This window comes from Rhinolophus ferrumequinum, chromosome 12 (assembly GCF_004115265.2).
Source record: "Rhinolophus ferrumequinum isolate MPI-CBG mRhiFer1 chromosome 12, mRhiFer1_v1.p, whole genome shotgun sequence".
NCBI lineage: Eukaryota > Metazoa > Chordata > Mammalia > Chiroptera > Rhinolophidae > Rhinolophus > Rhinolophus ferrumequinum.
This window is the reverse complement of record NC_046295.1, coordinates 31,399,873-31,414,163: the sequence shown is the minus strand read 5'-3', so window position 1 is coordinate 31,414,163 and position 14,291 is coordinate 31,399,873. Positions and strand designations below refer to the sequence as shown.

Genomic DNA, 14,291 nt, shown 5'->3' with positions numbered 1-14,291 from the left:
TGAATAGGATTTTTCTGTTTTCATTCTTCATCTGGTCCTTAAAATCCTAAATTTGCTAAGGGGTGGGAAGAGGACAACTGGAGAATGGAAAGTTTAAAGGAGACTGCTGAATTTGCAAACACGAGGCCGGGGCCAAGGACACTGGCAGCTGAGCTCCATAACCTCGTATCACTAGACTCCCTTTCTAAACAACTAAGCAAATACTAGATCTCCCAGTGACCCACTCCAATTGCAATAATAAGTTGAAGATTTCACTTTACAGTACAAAATATAGTATAGTTTCTAAGGAAAGGCTCAATTTCAGAGCCTTTTAGAACCTTAATTTTAGGATTCTTTAAATACTTAATGTACAAAAAGCATTAGGACAAATGTTTTTATGCTTTAAGAGTTAACAACTTGTGTCTTTTGAAAAATTGTAGTGTTTCTAACAGGTCTGGTTCTGACAACATGACAATGAAGTGTATTCACCACATTCAAAGACCACACACTCCTATGGTATTCCCAAAGGATGGATGTCTGGTCCTTTATTCTAGGAATCAAAATGGAAAGCCCTGTTGTATGGCTTAAACTCCTCTTTTTATCTTCAAATAAGTTTTCCAAAGCCTTATTAATAAATCAAATAGCCATTGGTGTTTATGTAAATTGCATTCCAAATTTAGTAATGCACTTGGTAACTAATGTTTTTGACAGAAGTAGATCAAGGAGGAATCATTTGCATTCTGTTTGTATTTTTGAGTCTTCAGTGTTTTTCCTAAACTTACTGAGGCTCTCCTATATGCTATCCAGACTTTTATTAAATTTTATTGTTTAGTTACACATATATAATTGTTGTGAAAAGGAACAGAGTGTGACTTTTGAGATCCGAAAAATTATTTATTTATTTATTTATTTTTAAATTAAAGTTCATTGGGGTGACAACTGTTAGTAAAGTTACATAGGTTTCAGGTGTACAATTCTGTAATACATCATCTATATATCACATTGTATGTTCACCATCTAGAGTCAGTTCTCCTTCCGTCACCATATATTTTGTAAAAGGGATCAAAAATAAGTAGAATTTAATGGGTGGAGAGAGGTGAATGATGGAGAGTAGAGATTGATGGCAAAGGCCTTGTAGCAGAAGGGAGCATAGGAAGACTGAAGAGAGTCAGTATGGCTAGCGCTCAACAGTCAATAGATGAGGCAAGAGCTAGACCAGGTAGAACCTTAGTCAAGTTGACAAGGCTAAGAACACTGCGAAACCATGCAAGGGTATTAAGCAAAGTGAAGTGATTAGATTTGTGTTTTTCAAAGATCCCCATGACTCCGGTGTAGATAACAAATCAGAGGGTGGTAAGAGTAAATGGAAATGCGGTTTGATCAGAGAGAGTAAGGCCAGTGCAGTGGTGCCTCCAGGAGATGCAGTTGAGTGGGTTAGTAATGAGAAAAATGGGCAAGTGAGAGAACTATGTAACAGGTAAAATCAAGGGAACATGGTGATGGGTTGAAAAATGGGGGTTGAGGGAGAAGGTGGTGTAAAGGGTGATTCCTGGGTTTCTGGAGCTTGTAGAAGTGGTGCTGGTTACTCAGGGAATGTTGTAAGAGGATCTCGGGAGGATGTCAGGGGGATTCATGAGTTTGGTTTGACACACTGAGGAGCTTTCGGGACATCCAAGTGAAATGGGTAGATTGACTGGACTGGAAGATAAGGGTCTGGAGCTTAGAGGTCTGGGCTAGAGAGAGCCATATCAGAGTTGTTTGCATATAGAGTATCTAGACAGAAAGAGAATACGTGTGGATAAGAAGAGAGCCCATAGTTAAATCTTGAGGATGTTCAACATTTAGTCACCAGGTAAAGAGGAATGAACCTGTAAAGAAGATTGAGAAGGAGCAGCCAAAGAAATGGGAATAAAATCAGGAAAGCTAAGGAGAGAGAGTTTCAAGGAGAAAATGATCAACAGTGTTGGATGCTTCTGAAAAATTACAAGAAAAACAAACACGGGATTTCGGTTTTAGCAACATGGAAGATTTTCCTGATTTTAGCAAGAGTAGTTTCTATGGAATGATGGAGCGTAAGCCGGATTGGAGTGAGTTGAAGAGTAAATGAAAGGCAAGAAAATGAAAATGGCTGTATAAACTCTTTCAAAAAGAGGCCTGATAGGCTGTAGCTAGAGGGAGATACAGGATAAAGAGATTTCACATTTAAGATGAGAAGACCATTAGTATTTTTAAAACATATGGATAGAAGAAACATAATAAGTAGAGTACGTCTTCAGAGGGCAGATGTGTGTTAGCACATGTCAAAGAACTAACTTTAACTGGCAGGTTTATACCTCATTTATTATAGCAGGAGGGAAAGAGGAGAGAATGAGTGCAGATGTATATAGGTTTGCTAGCAGGATATTAAAGGAGCTCTGCTTAAAGAAGCTTTTTTTAGAGAAAGAGATGAAGATGAAGTCATTTGCTGAAAAGTGAGGAGGAATGTAGCTGAGGTTTGAGGCTGAAGAAGGATAGGAAGTTTGAGGAAATTGGAGGTTTGACATAATTGTGGGACTTGGGAACATTAGTTGAACAGAGAAATATTATAAAAGTGATGGTAGAGAGGAAAGCCTATTTGAAATTGGTGATTATAAATTTATAATGCAACACATCTACCTTGTCAAATGACTCTCCAACAGCTCTGGCTACTTGAGCGCAAAACAGAGAGTTCCTTCAGTTTGGGGGACTGGGGGATGGAGAAGATCTGATTTGTTTGTAATCTTTGTTGATACCCATGGGATAAATACTCTCTTCATGGCCAGTTTCGAGGTATCAACCTGACGTCACTGAATGCAGAATGGGGAAGAGATGAACAGTAGCAAACCCTTTCCACCATTCACATATGATAGACTTACATAACCTCAAAAGTGTAGTTAATAAAATATAAAATAAGCCTTGTTAAATGTAAAATAATTAGGAAGTGATATGTTTTGAGTACTTAATACCTATGTTTTTAATACAATATATTTATTTGTAGGTTTATATAACTTAAATTTTAATGAGGGCTATTTAACAATCAGCTCAAAGTAATTCTTAAAATGTGATAATAAGCTCTCAGCAGGAGCCAGCTCCAGCATTGGCTGTAAATACTCAAATACCATATAGTATGATAAATGATATTGTGGAGTGGTGCACAGAATACTGTCAGACAAAACGGGGAGCATCTAATGTAGTTATAGAAGTCCAGAAAGGTTTCCTTTGATGATGCTTGAGCTGAGACTTGTAGAATGAGTAAGAGCTAACCAGATAGGAGATGGGTGATGGGAAGAGGTTTGGCATACGTGAAGGCTTGGAAATTTAATAGAGTGGTACCTTTAGAAATAAAATGTTTTTCATTTGTCAGATATTTGAGAAGGAGGGAAATAAATTACCTACCTTTTTTAGGATATTTCACATAGAGATAGAAGTACAAAAGAGTCAGAACATTTCCAAATGGAATTGTTTCGATTGCAGAAGCATTATTAGGAGTTATTGAACCTGGCCTAAGAAAATAATGTATGCAAAAGAAGTATGTTTGCATAAGGAACAACAGTAGCATTCAACACAATGTAACAATTTCCAGAATTTAGATAAATACTTGTGTACAGGATCATAGGAAATATTTACAACACAGTGCCAAAAAAAAATAAATAAATAAAGGTATGTAAGATAATCAGAGAAAACAAATTTTTAGATTCCATTATTAATTAGACTAACTTTTCATTTCATTAGGGGAAATAAATTAACATCTGCTATTCTAAACATGTTAACTCAGAGAGAATTTGTATATGTGTTCACATCATTAAACGAAACCTTAAGGTTTTATTCTGTGTGGATGGTGAATGTCACATTTCTCCACTGTGTGCTGTTGCACTTACATATCACAGAGAAACATAGTCACTTCTCTTTTAATTTTGTTTTAGAATTGTATTCCAATTTGGTTTGTTTTTCTGTGTGTGCTCTTCATCCCTAGCTACAAGACATTCTTACCAAAATGTGTTCGTGCAAAGATCCAAGAGTATCATATTTTGACAAGGAAGCGAATAAGGTACAGATTTCGCAGATTTATTGAGCAATTCAGCCATTGCAAAGCCACTGCCAGAAACTTGAAACTTAAGTATCTTATAAATCTGGAAACTCTTCAGTCTGCCTTCTACACAGAGCAATTTGAAGTAAAAGAACCGGGAAGAGGTTCTTCAGGTGAGGAGATTTTTGCAACCATTATAATAACTGGAAACGGTGGAATTCAGTGGTCAAGAGGGAAACATAAAGAAAGTGAGACACTGACAGAACAGGTAATCCTTAATGATATGTTCTCATTCTTTGTTAATTTAAATAAAATGGCAATAGAAGCAAAGTAATTTTAGTTATTTGAAACATGGTCTTGTATTTTTATTCTCCTATTGATAGAAGTGTTAAGTTTTTAATGGTGTGAAGCCATCAAGGTCATATTTGTAGTTCTTTTCTGATTGTTCTTAAATGATTTTGTATTTAATTCTTTCTGACAAAATAATTAGTATTGGTGTTCTTATAGTTTCAGAAAAGGTATGAATTCTAACAGTGATTTTTAGGTAGTTTTGTCTCCTTTTTTCTTTTACTATTACTGATACAGGAGTGACAATTAAAAAATGTAATTACCTAGAAAAGATTAATTTTGATTGCTTTTATGATGATGTATACCTGTTAAATAATTTAGTTTGTCTTAAGTTTGCATTATAAGTTTTAAATTTGTTCGTGTCTGTGTTGTTCTTAGATTGTTACTAGAGATTTAAATTTTTCCATCTTCATTCTTTGGTGGTTAGAACTTTCAATTTTCTGGCAATGGTTCCTAGTAATGTTGATTGCACTTAATGCTCTCATTTTTAAGTCAAAGCAGGATATAGTATAATCTTAGGGTTAGATCATTAGGGGAGAGAATCCTATTTAATGCTTAGCTACTGCTATCAGTACTTTTTTATTTTAAAGAATCTGTTATGAAGTCTTGTTTTAAAATGACTCCATAGATTCTCCCGGTTTTTAACTTCAAATGCTCTTAATTATAGGATTTACAGTTATACTGTGATTTTCCTGATATTATTGATGTCAGTATTAAGCAGGCAAACCAAGAAGGCTCAAATGAAAGCAGAATTGTAACTATTCATAAGCAAGATGGTAAAAACCTGGTAAGTTTGCTTTATGACTAAATCATAGTTTTGTTGTTCAGTTGTTAGAAATAAGTATTTGAGAATCTTAATACTGAAGTGATTTTCTTGTAGGAATTTTGATTATAGTTTTAAATATAGCTCTAAACATAAATATCAGTTTAGTCAGCTTTTTTATTACATCTAGCTTTTTGTATCACTACCAACACTATCTTCCCAGAGTTTCTTGTACATTCGTATGTTTTTCACTCATTTTTATGATCAACAAAGCACCAGTTACTTTTTCTTGCCACTCTGGCCTGTGTTTCCTGTTGTAGTACTCATTCCTGACTATAACCTTTTTTTACAATAGAGATGTACATACCAGTCAGACTGCCTAGTTAAAGGAAAGAAAGAAACCAAAACAATACTATCAGGAATTTATGTAACAAAATGTAAACCAATCCCAGGTCAGCTCTACCCAAGCTGTAAGGCATGATTGACTCTAAAAGATTTAACCATTTTTCTTTAAATAGCTTCAGAAATCCCACTTCTTTTAATTGAAAGGAAAGAAATGAATTCCTTGTATTCTGCTCTTAAATTTCTTATTTGGCTCTGTTTTCTTTTTAACTCAGATATTTCTTGACTTCCTGGTTTAAACATCATATTAATTAATACTATTTGTTCATTTAACTTAAGTATCTGTATGTACCTCTGTGGCCATTTTAGGTTTATATGTGTATTATCAAAATTATAACTAACTTGCAACTCATTTTAGTCAGCACGCTTTCCTATTCTTAAAGATATTATTAACAGTGTGCACCTACTCCCTACTAGACTATGAGCTTCTAGAAGGTAAGGATCATATGTTTTTGTGTGTTTTGTGAGCACACCTTGCGCAGTGCTCTAGGGCCTAGTTTAGTAAGAACTTAATAGGTATTTCATGGATCAATGAAAGGATAATTAATAATTATCAACCCCAATGTGGAATTTATTGAAGAAATATTTACTCTATAAATACCAGAAATATACATGTGTATTCTATAAAGAGTTTAGTGATGCTAATGTGAACATCCTGTAGTAACGTAAAGAACTTCTTTATGGGATATTCTTTGGACTTGGCCTTATTTTAAGCCTGTAATACAGAGTGATTAAATAACTTTCCAAGGTCACAGTGTTAAGTGACAGGGCCTGTGTAAACCCAAATGCATGATTTGGTAACCTAAGCTCTTAACTGTGATACTGCCTCGTTTGCTGAGGATTCCTAAAGCTCCTTAAAATACTACTTTGACATTTTGTTGGAATTGCTCTAAAAATTAATTTGGGAAGAATTGACATTTCCTTATCATATTACATTTTCTATTTTAAGGATACCTTATATTTCACCTTGTATCCAAGTATGATTTTTATGTTTTTCAGTAACTTTTGATAGTTTTATTTATATTGATATATCATGTTTCTTGCTGAATTTTATTCATGATATTGTATGCTTTTTCTGTTATTTATGAAGATTAAGAACTTTTTCTTATTTTTCTAACAAGTTATTGCTAGATAGAAGAATAATTAATTTTTGCTTACTATTACATTTTCCAGTCTGTTAGTGGGTTAGTTACACTTTTTTTAATTATCCTTTTGCTCTTTACTTTGCTGTTATTTTTCTTTCTTTTTATCTTTAAAAAAATATGGTAAAATACAGTTTTCATAAAATGTAGCATCGTGATCTAGCAATTCCATTTCTGGTATGTATCTGAAGGAAAGAGAGTCACTGTTTTGAAGAGATATCTACACCCCCATGTTCATTGCCATATCCTAGGATGTAATCAATCTTTTAATTTTTTTGTCAAACTGATAGACAGAAATTGCTGTCCTGTTGTTATATTGCATTTCCTTAAATAAAACGTGAGATTGAGCAATTTCTCATGTGTTTATACATCAGCTGTTTGTATTTCTTCTTCTGCGGATTGCCTTTTCATATCCTTTGACTAGTTTTCTTTTCTATTTTTAACTGATTTATGGCTTTTATTCCTTCAATGCATATTGGGTATTAATCCTTTGTTGTACAGGTTTGCAATTCTACAAGTCTTTTAACATTGTTTATGGTATCTTTTACAGTATGTATTTTTATGGTCTAATTGTATTAGTTAAATACCTTTTATAGTTAAATACACCACACACTTCTTTTCTTATAATAATTTTTGTTATAGGTCTATATTCTGTGTTCTCATTATGACTATTGTTCATTGCTGAGCCAAATAGTGTGCTATGATCACATTTTCATTATTGTACAACTTTTTGTTTTCAGGAAGATAATCATGCCTTCAACATTTTTTTCTTTGTATGTCTTTCCACTCCCTACGAAAACTCACCACAAAACTTTCCTACAAAGTAGCTCACTTCTCATTATAGCATTTCACATAGTTAAATCTGTCAAATATTATATCACTTCTGTTTCTTTCCTAGAAAAGTCCCTCCTTGATCAGTGGGTTTTACTATCTAATCTGGACTAATAGTTCTCTAGGCCATGCCCAGCTGTAATCTTTGAGCACCCTTTTATTACCCATCGTGGTAATTCTCTTCTTATTTCTTTACGTTCGATCTCTAATTTGCTGAATCTCGTATTTGCCTTGTTTTTCTGGATACATCCTCCAGGACCTATTGGTGTCTTTATTGGGATTATGACAAATTAGAAAATGAATTTAGGGAGGATTTTTACATCTTTATGATGTTGAATTTTCTTATCCAAGAACATGGCAAATCTTTGTATATTCAAGTAGAAAGTTGAATCTCACAAGAGTGTTTTGAAGTTTTTCTAAAAATGATTTTGTACATTTTTGGTTAAGTATAATTCTAGATATTGTATTTTTTTGTTGCTATTATACACAGGACTATCTTTTTTATTATATAATCTCATTGACCATTTTTTGTATGTGAAAGATATTGATTTCTGTATCCTGCTATCTGAATAAATTATCTTACTGTTGTGGTAGTTTTACAGTTGTTTTATTTTGGGTCCCCCAAGTATACAATCATATAGTCTCCAAGTAGAGATAGTTCTAGCTCCTTGTTTCCAATTTCTATATTTATATTTGCTTTCTATGGCTTCATTATGTTAGTACAGTATAATACCATACACTATTAAATAGTTGTCTTTCTTATTTTCCTGATTCAGGAGAATTTCCTTCAGTGTTTTCTTATTAAATAAGATGTTGCATTTTAGACTGATACGTTCACATATGTATGTATGATATAATCATAGCAAAGCTGTATATGATTTTAGTTTATACTACATACATTTTAGATTATAGCATGATTACTTTAACATAGCATGTGTATTTGGTATGTAAAAGTAAATGCTTGTTATTTCTTATTAATACCAACTTTTGTATCAGATTAGAGAGATTTCTAATTGAGTTGAATAGCATATTTCTAATAAAGATACTGGAAAATACAGTAAAATTATAGATGTAGAGTGAACGGGAAATGAATGAGAAGCCCATATTTCAGAGGGTCTTAAACATCAGACACAAGAATTTGTAATTCACATTGGGCAATTAGGGCAATAAAAGACATTTGAGCAATTTAGAAGAAAATTAATTTAGGAGAATTACTCTAACAACATGGGGTGAAGAGAATTTTCAATATGTAGCATGCAGTTGACTTTTTAAATGATACTTATTTTTTTTTCTTTTCTCTGCTTAGGAAATTGAACTTAGCTCATTAAGAGAAGCTTTGTCCTTTGTGTCGTTAATTGATGGATATTACAGATTAACTGCAGATGCACATCATTACCTCTGTAAAGAAGTAGCGCCTCCAACGGTGCTGGAAAATATACAAAGCAACTGTCATGGCCCGATTTCGTGAGTAACACAGACTTTAGAAGTAAATTTTTAAAAAAGTAAATGAGATATTTACAAAGAAGGTTTTACACAACAGTGATATACAATACATAGGTTTAAGAGTTTAGGAAAAAAAACATCTTAACTGAAGTACTTTTTTGTAACAAAAGTCTGTTTACAATCAGATTAAATAAATAAAAATTGGGATTATTTAGGATATAATTTACCATCTGTATCCCAATCTATAATACTTTTAACTTGTATAAGTTTGACATTTAGTTGACATTATAATATAGTGATAAGTGAAACTTTTAGAGTAATCTGCTTTCAGGTAGATTACATTTTGAGTTTTCTTTCAAGATGTGCAGTTTCAATAAATCATATAGCATATTTAAAAAATCAGTAGTCTGTCACTTGCCATGGGTCTTTTATTAGACTTTGGTATTATATTAAATATTAAATACTGTACATAGTTTTCTATATTAGAAATTGCTATAATGGAAGAGAGAAATATTTTATGATACATTGTTTATATAGTTAAATGAAGTTTTATGAGAGTGAGTGTAGTTTTTAAAATACTAAATTTGTAATCAGAAGGCAGAAAATTCAAATGAATGAATTGTTCTTTGTGATTTTGTATGTCCTATAATACCTTTTATTTGGTTTTAAAGCAATACAATAGCCTCTTAAATTGGTTTAAATGTATTGCAAAATAGCTTTGTACCTGTAATAGTTTTCCTTACAAGATTTTTGAAACCTATAAAATAGAGGCGAGTTCTAAAAATTCTGAATTTTAGATTTGACTTTTGATCTTTTAGATGACATCTTGCTATGTTATCATTCACATTACTTCTTTGCCTTTAGAATGGATTTTGCCATCAGTAAACTGAGGAAAGCAGGTAATCAGAGTGGACTCTATGTACTTCGATGCAGTCCTAAGGACTTTAATAAATATTTTTTGACTTTTGCTGTCGAGGTTAGTATGTCACATTAATTAATGGTAATATCTTTATTTGGTCCATATAATTTCCCCTTTATGTTTGCCATATTTCCTTTTTAATACTCTGAATTATAGCTCTGGATATGAAAACCAGCATAATAATGTTTACTTCAGAGATTCTGCATATGTAATAAACAAGATATAATTCCTAGGATTTATATAAAAATGTAAAATGATTTATAATGCCTTTCTATATTTTTATTTAGAATTTATTTTATTTTTTGATGTTTGGGTGTGACAAATGTGTCAAATTGCATCCAGTCTCTGTTTTTTTTACAAAAAAATAGAAATCTTTACCAAAACATGTAGGACAAAATAAATCAGAAGCAAAGTTTCCTTTTACTAATAATGGTTACAGGTTAGAGTGAAATAGGGCAATAACAAAGAAACAAACATTATTACACTTTTAACTACTGGTTTTCGAGTATTAAGAATAACGATCTACAATGTATGTTTTAAGTATAAAATTACAATGAAACTGCACTATTACTACAGATTATTTTGGATTTCATCTACGATTGCTTACTATCCAAAATTACCTAAAAAGATACTATCACTTATAAGGCAGTTTTATGGTATAAATCTTGAGAAATCTTATAGCAACTTCCAAAATTTATCTTGCTTTTTAAAAGTAGAGAAAGTAAATATTGTGTTATTCAGTTATGTTAAGTTTTATAAAATGCAACCATCTTATATTTAGCATATGTAGAGCAGAATAACTATCCATCAAAACAGAAAGTAGGTCACTTCATAACATTAGCATTGTAAAGTGCTAATAATCTATCCTAACTTCACAATATCTTCTTACTAGTATAATATACAGCTGTCCGTTATATTCAATTATTAAATCAAAATGTGTAAGTTTTTATGTTTACCCAGCCTAAGATGAGGGCTGTGTATTAGGGAATATATGATATATTGGCCTGCTTCAAGAAATCTATCTTTTGGAAAAAAATAAGCATGTACACTCCAAAAAATACTAAATTGAGCATTGTAATTATTCAGTATAGACAGTAACAGAAAGGATTACAATTATTAAGAAAGATCTTTTGGAGTAGGAAGAACTTGAGATTGACCCTGAAGTATCTAGTCGATTTTATATAAATCATTCTAAGTAGGTTGAATATATTTATACAAAGCAGCTCAAAAAAGTAGTTAGATGAATGAACAAGTTCATAATATATCACATAAGACAAACACTGAACAAATGAAAAATATTAACGTTGCCGTATTAGAGATAATTATGCAAATACAGTAGTGTTGCAATGGAATGGGTAATCACCTTTGCTTGTGGGGTGGGGTGAGAGTTGTTAAGGAAGACCTCACAGAAACAGTGATATGTAACTGAGGTTTTTGTTTTTTTTTGTTTTTTTAATTGGGGTACAGTGGTGTGTTTTTCCCAGGACTCTCATCAGCTCTCTCCAAGTCAAGTTGTTGTCCTTTTCAGTCTTAGTTGTGGAGGGCACAGCTCAGCTCCAGGTCCAGTCGCTGTGTTAGTTGCAGGGGGCACAGCCCACCATCCCTTGTGGGAGTCAAACTGGCAACCTTGTGGTTGAGAGGACGCGCTCCAACCAACTGAGCCATCCAGGAGCTCAGCGGCAGCTCAGCTCAAGGTGCCGTGTTCAATCTTAGTTGCAGGGGGTGCAGCCCACCATCCCTTGCGGGAGTCGAACCGGCAGCCTTATGATTGAGAGCCTGCGCTCCAATCAGCTGAGCCTTCTGGCCACCCGGGAGCTCAGCAGCAGCTCATTGACTTCATTCTAGTTGCGGAGGGCGCAGCTCTCTGGCCCATGTGGGAATCGAACCGGCAGCCCCATTGCCCAAAGCCCACACTTGAACCAACTGAGCCATCCGTCCGCCCCTTAACTGGGTTTTAAGGAATGAACAAAAGTCCTTTGCTCAGAAGGAGAGAATGTGCATTCATAGGTAGAGAGATAGCATGTACAGTTATCAAGACATGAAATAGTATGGCATTTGCGTGAAATTTTTTAAGTCACTTAATATAGCTGGAGCATAAACTGTATGTTTGGAGTGGCAGAGTTGAGGTTGGAGATGGAGGCAGAAGCCAGTTCAAGGAAGGCCTTATATGCTAAATTAGTTTTCCACTTTATCTTGTAAATGATAGAAAGCTGTTAAGGATGGTATTATTATTATCATTGCTTTCTTTTTCATAAAGTCAACTCTTAAGCCGTTTCTGTAGGCTATGCAATTGTAATTAGATTATCCTTTTTGATGCACCTCTGTCACCCTAAACTGATACTACATTTATTAGGATTCATGATTCAGATATCTAAGTGTTCCATTGGTTGTTTTTGTGAAATTCATTTTATCCCAGTAATCACTGTGATATCCATTGTAATTTTTCCTCCCTCTTTTTGTAATTTAACTTATATAGCGAGAAAATGTCATTGAATATAAGCACTGTTTGATTACAAAAAATGAGAATGGAGAATACAACCTAAGTGGGACTAAAAAGAACTTCAATAATCTTAAAGATCTTTTGAATTGCTACCAGATGGAAACTGTTCGCTCAGACAATATAATTTTCCAGTTTACGAAATGCTGTCCCCCAAAGCCAAAAGGTAAAATAATTTTCTACTTATTTTAAAAATGCTAGTCATATATTATGTTTATGGTGAGTAGTATCATTAGTATATTGATTTCAAAAGAAATATGAAAGAAGCAGCTCTAAAAACAAATTAATTTTGTCTCACTCTGTTATACAAGCACCTCAAATAGGATTGTTCAGTTTGATTTGGACTGTCTAGAAGTGACTTGAAGTTCCTTAATTCTAAAACGGTTTTAAAAAATAATTGCTTGATATAAGTCAATCACTTATCTATTGAACTGAAAGAAACACCTCACTACCAAATTGTCATATGTTTTAAATAAAAGCTTTCATACTCTTTTAGAATTTTAATTTCTATATTTTTAAAATAAAAATGGTAAAGTTGAAAAGCTCTTGAAATAAAGTCTTATTAAAAATTAATAAAATTCCTGAGAAATTATGTTAGTTAAGGAAGTGATTATAATTTTGAATGTTTGAAATAACTGCTTAGAGTACATTAAAATTCAGTGATTAAACTCCTAAAATAAGTTTCTGTGGGAAAACAATGAACAATAAGAAGTTGTTAAGCAATTCTTATATATAGAATATATTTTATTTTACCCTTTTGGAGCAGTTTATATCCTCATGAGTTTTGATTATATATGTATATTTATTTTTTTCATTGTTTCTTTAATTTTTCTTTGCAGATAAATCAAACCTTCTAGTCTTCAGAACCAATGGTATTTCTGATGTGCCCACCTCACCAACATTACAGAGGCATAATAATGTGAACCAAATGGTGTTTCACAAAATCAGAAGTGAAGATTTGATATTTGTAAGGCATTAGATGCTGGTTATTTTTTTTGTCCTTTTAAAATAACAGCTGTTTTCTTAATGACCTACCTCATTTACATTCATATGACATTTGAAACTATTTTATTATAACTTATATTATCAAAATTTTATTGCAGTTTAAATATTTTTATTTCTTGTGAAAATGTGATACCAAACTTGACTTAGAAATTAGCAAAATTAATTACTCTAAGAAGGGAATTGTTCAGGGTTTTAAAAATATTTCTTTATAAATCCTGAATTAAAAATCTACAAATGACCTACATCTAACTCTCAAGTTCTAGAGAAAGTAAGGGAAATTTAAGGGATTAAAAATAAAGAAGGAACTGAAAACAAAGTGCTACATAAGAGCTGATGTTTTGGCTGTAGAATGATGTTGGGAGGTTGGGATTAGGCTCACTAATCAAGGGGATTAAGATTTAAAAGCAACACAAAGAAGGGCCAAGTTTTAAGGCCTATATAAGAACAGGAGTTAAAAGTGAGGCCTGAATAAAACCAGGACCTGCAAGTAAATGCATCCTCAGTAAAACAATATGTGGATTGTGAAAAATTCTTCAACTAGCCAAAGGATAAAAGGAATGTTGTCTGTTTTAGTTGGGCTCTTAGTTAAGGAAAAAAAGTCTCTCCTGAAAATTTGTAAGCATATGCTTTTGAGTTTGGGTTTCTTTATACCACATATGGTCTGAGAAACCAATGGTACACCCCTAGTAATACCCTGTGGTATTGGCAGAAACAGAAACAAAATCTTTTTGGAAGAACATGCCATTAACTTAGGGCACCCAGGATACCACAGATGAAATGCCTGCAAACATGAGCTTTTAATTGAAAATTTTAAAACATTCAGGGAAGTAATCCAAGAGTAAGCAAGAGTCAGCAGACCAAGAAACATCAAAATTAGACCTCCAAGTACTTCATATAACAGACTTTTCAGATAAAGA

The 14,291-nt window shown here is 32.8% G+C and overlaps 1 protein-coding gene across 3 annotated transcripts in view; it reads left to right on the top strand.

The window, feature by feature from the left end:
- JAK2 (Janus kinase 2) overlaps positions 1–14,291 on the top strand; it is a 99,871-nt gene that overhangs the window by 58,636 nt on the left and 26,944 nt on the right. For all 3 annotated transcript variants that reach the window (XM_033122946.1, XM_033122945.1, XM_033122944.1), the window contains exons 7-12: positions 3,971–4,292; positions 5,040–5,159; positions 8,817–8,974; positions 9,818–9,929; positions 12,349–12,535; positions 13,209–13,336. In XM_033122946.1, the coding sequence (XP_032978837.1) occupies positions 3,971–4,292; positions 5,040–5,159; positions 8,817–8,974; positions 9,818–9,929; positions 12,349–12,535; positions 13,209–13,336 (1,027 nt within the window). The remainder of the gene's footprint in view (positions 1–3,970; positions 4,293–5,039; positions 5,160–8,816; positions 8,975–9,817; positions 9,930–12,348; positions 12,536–13,208; positions 13,337–14,291) is intronic.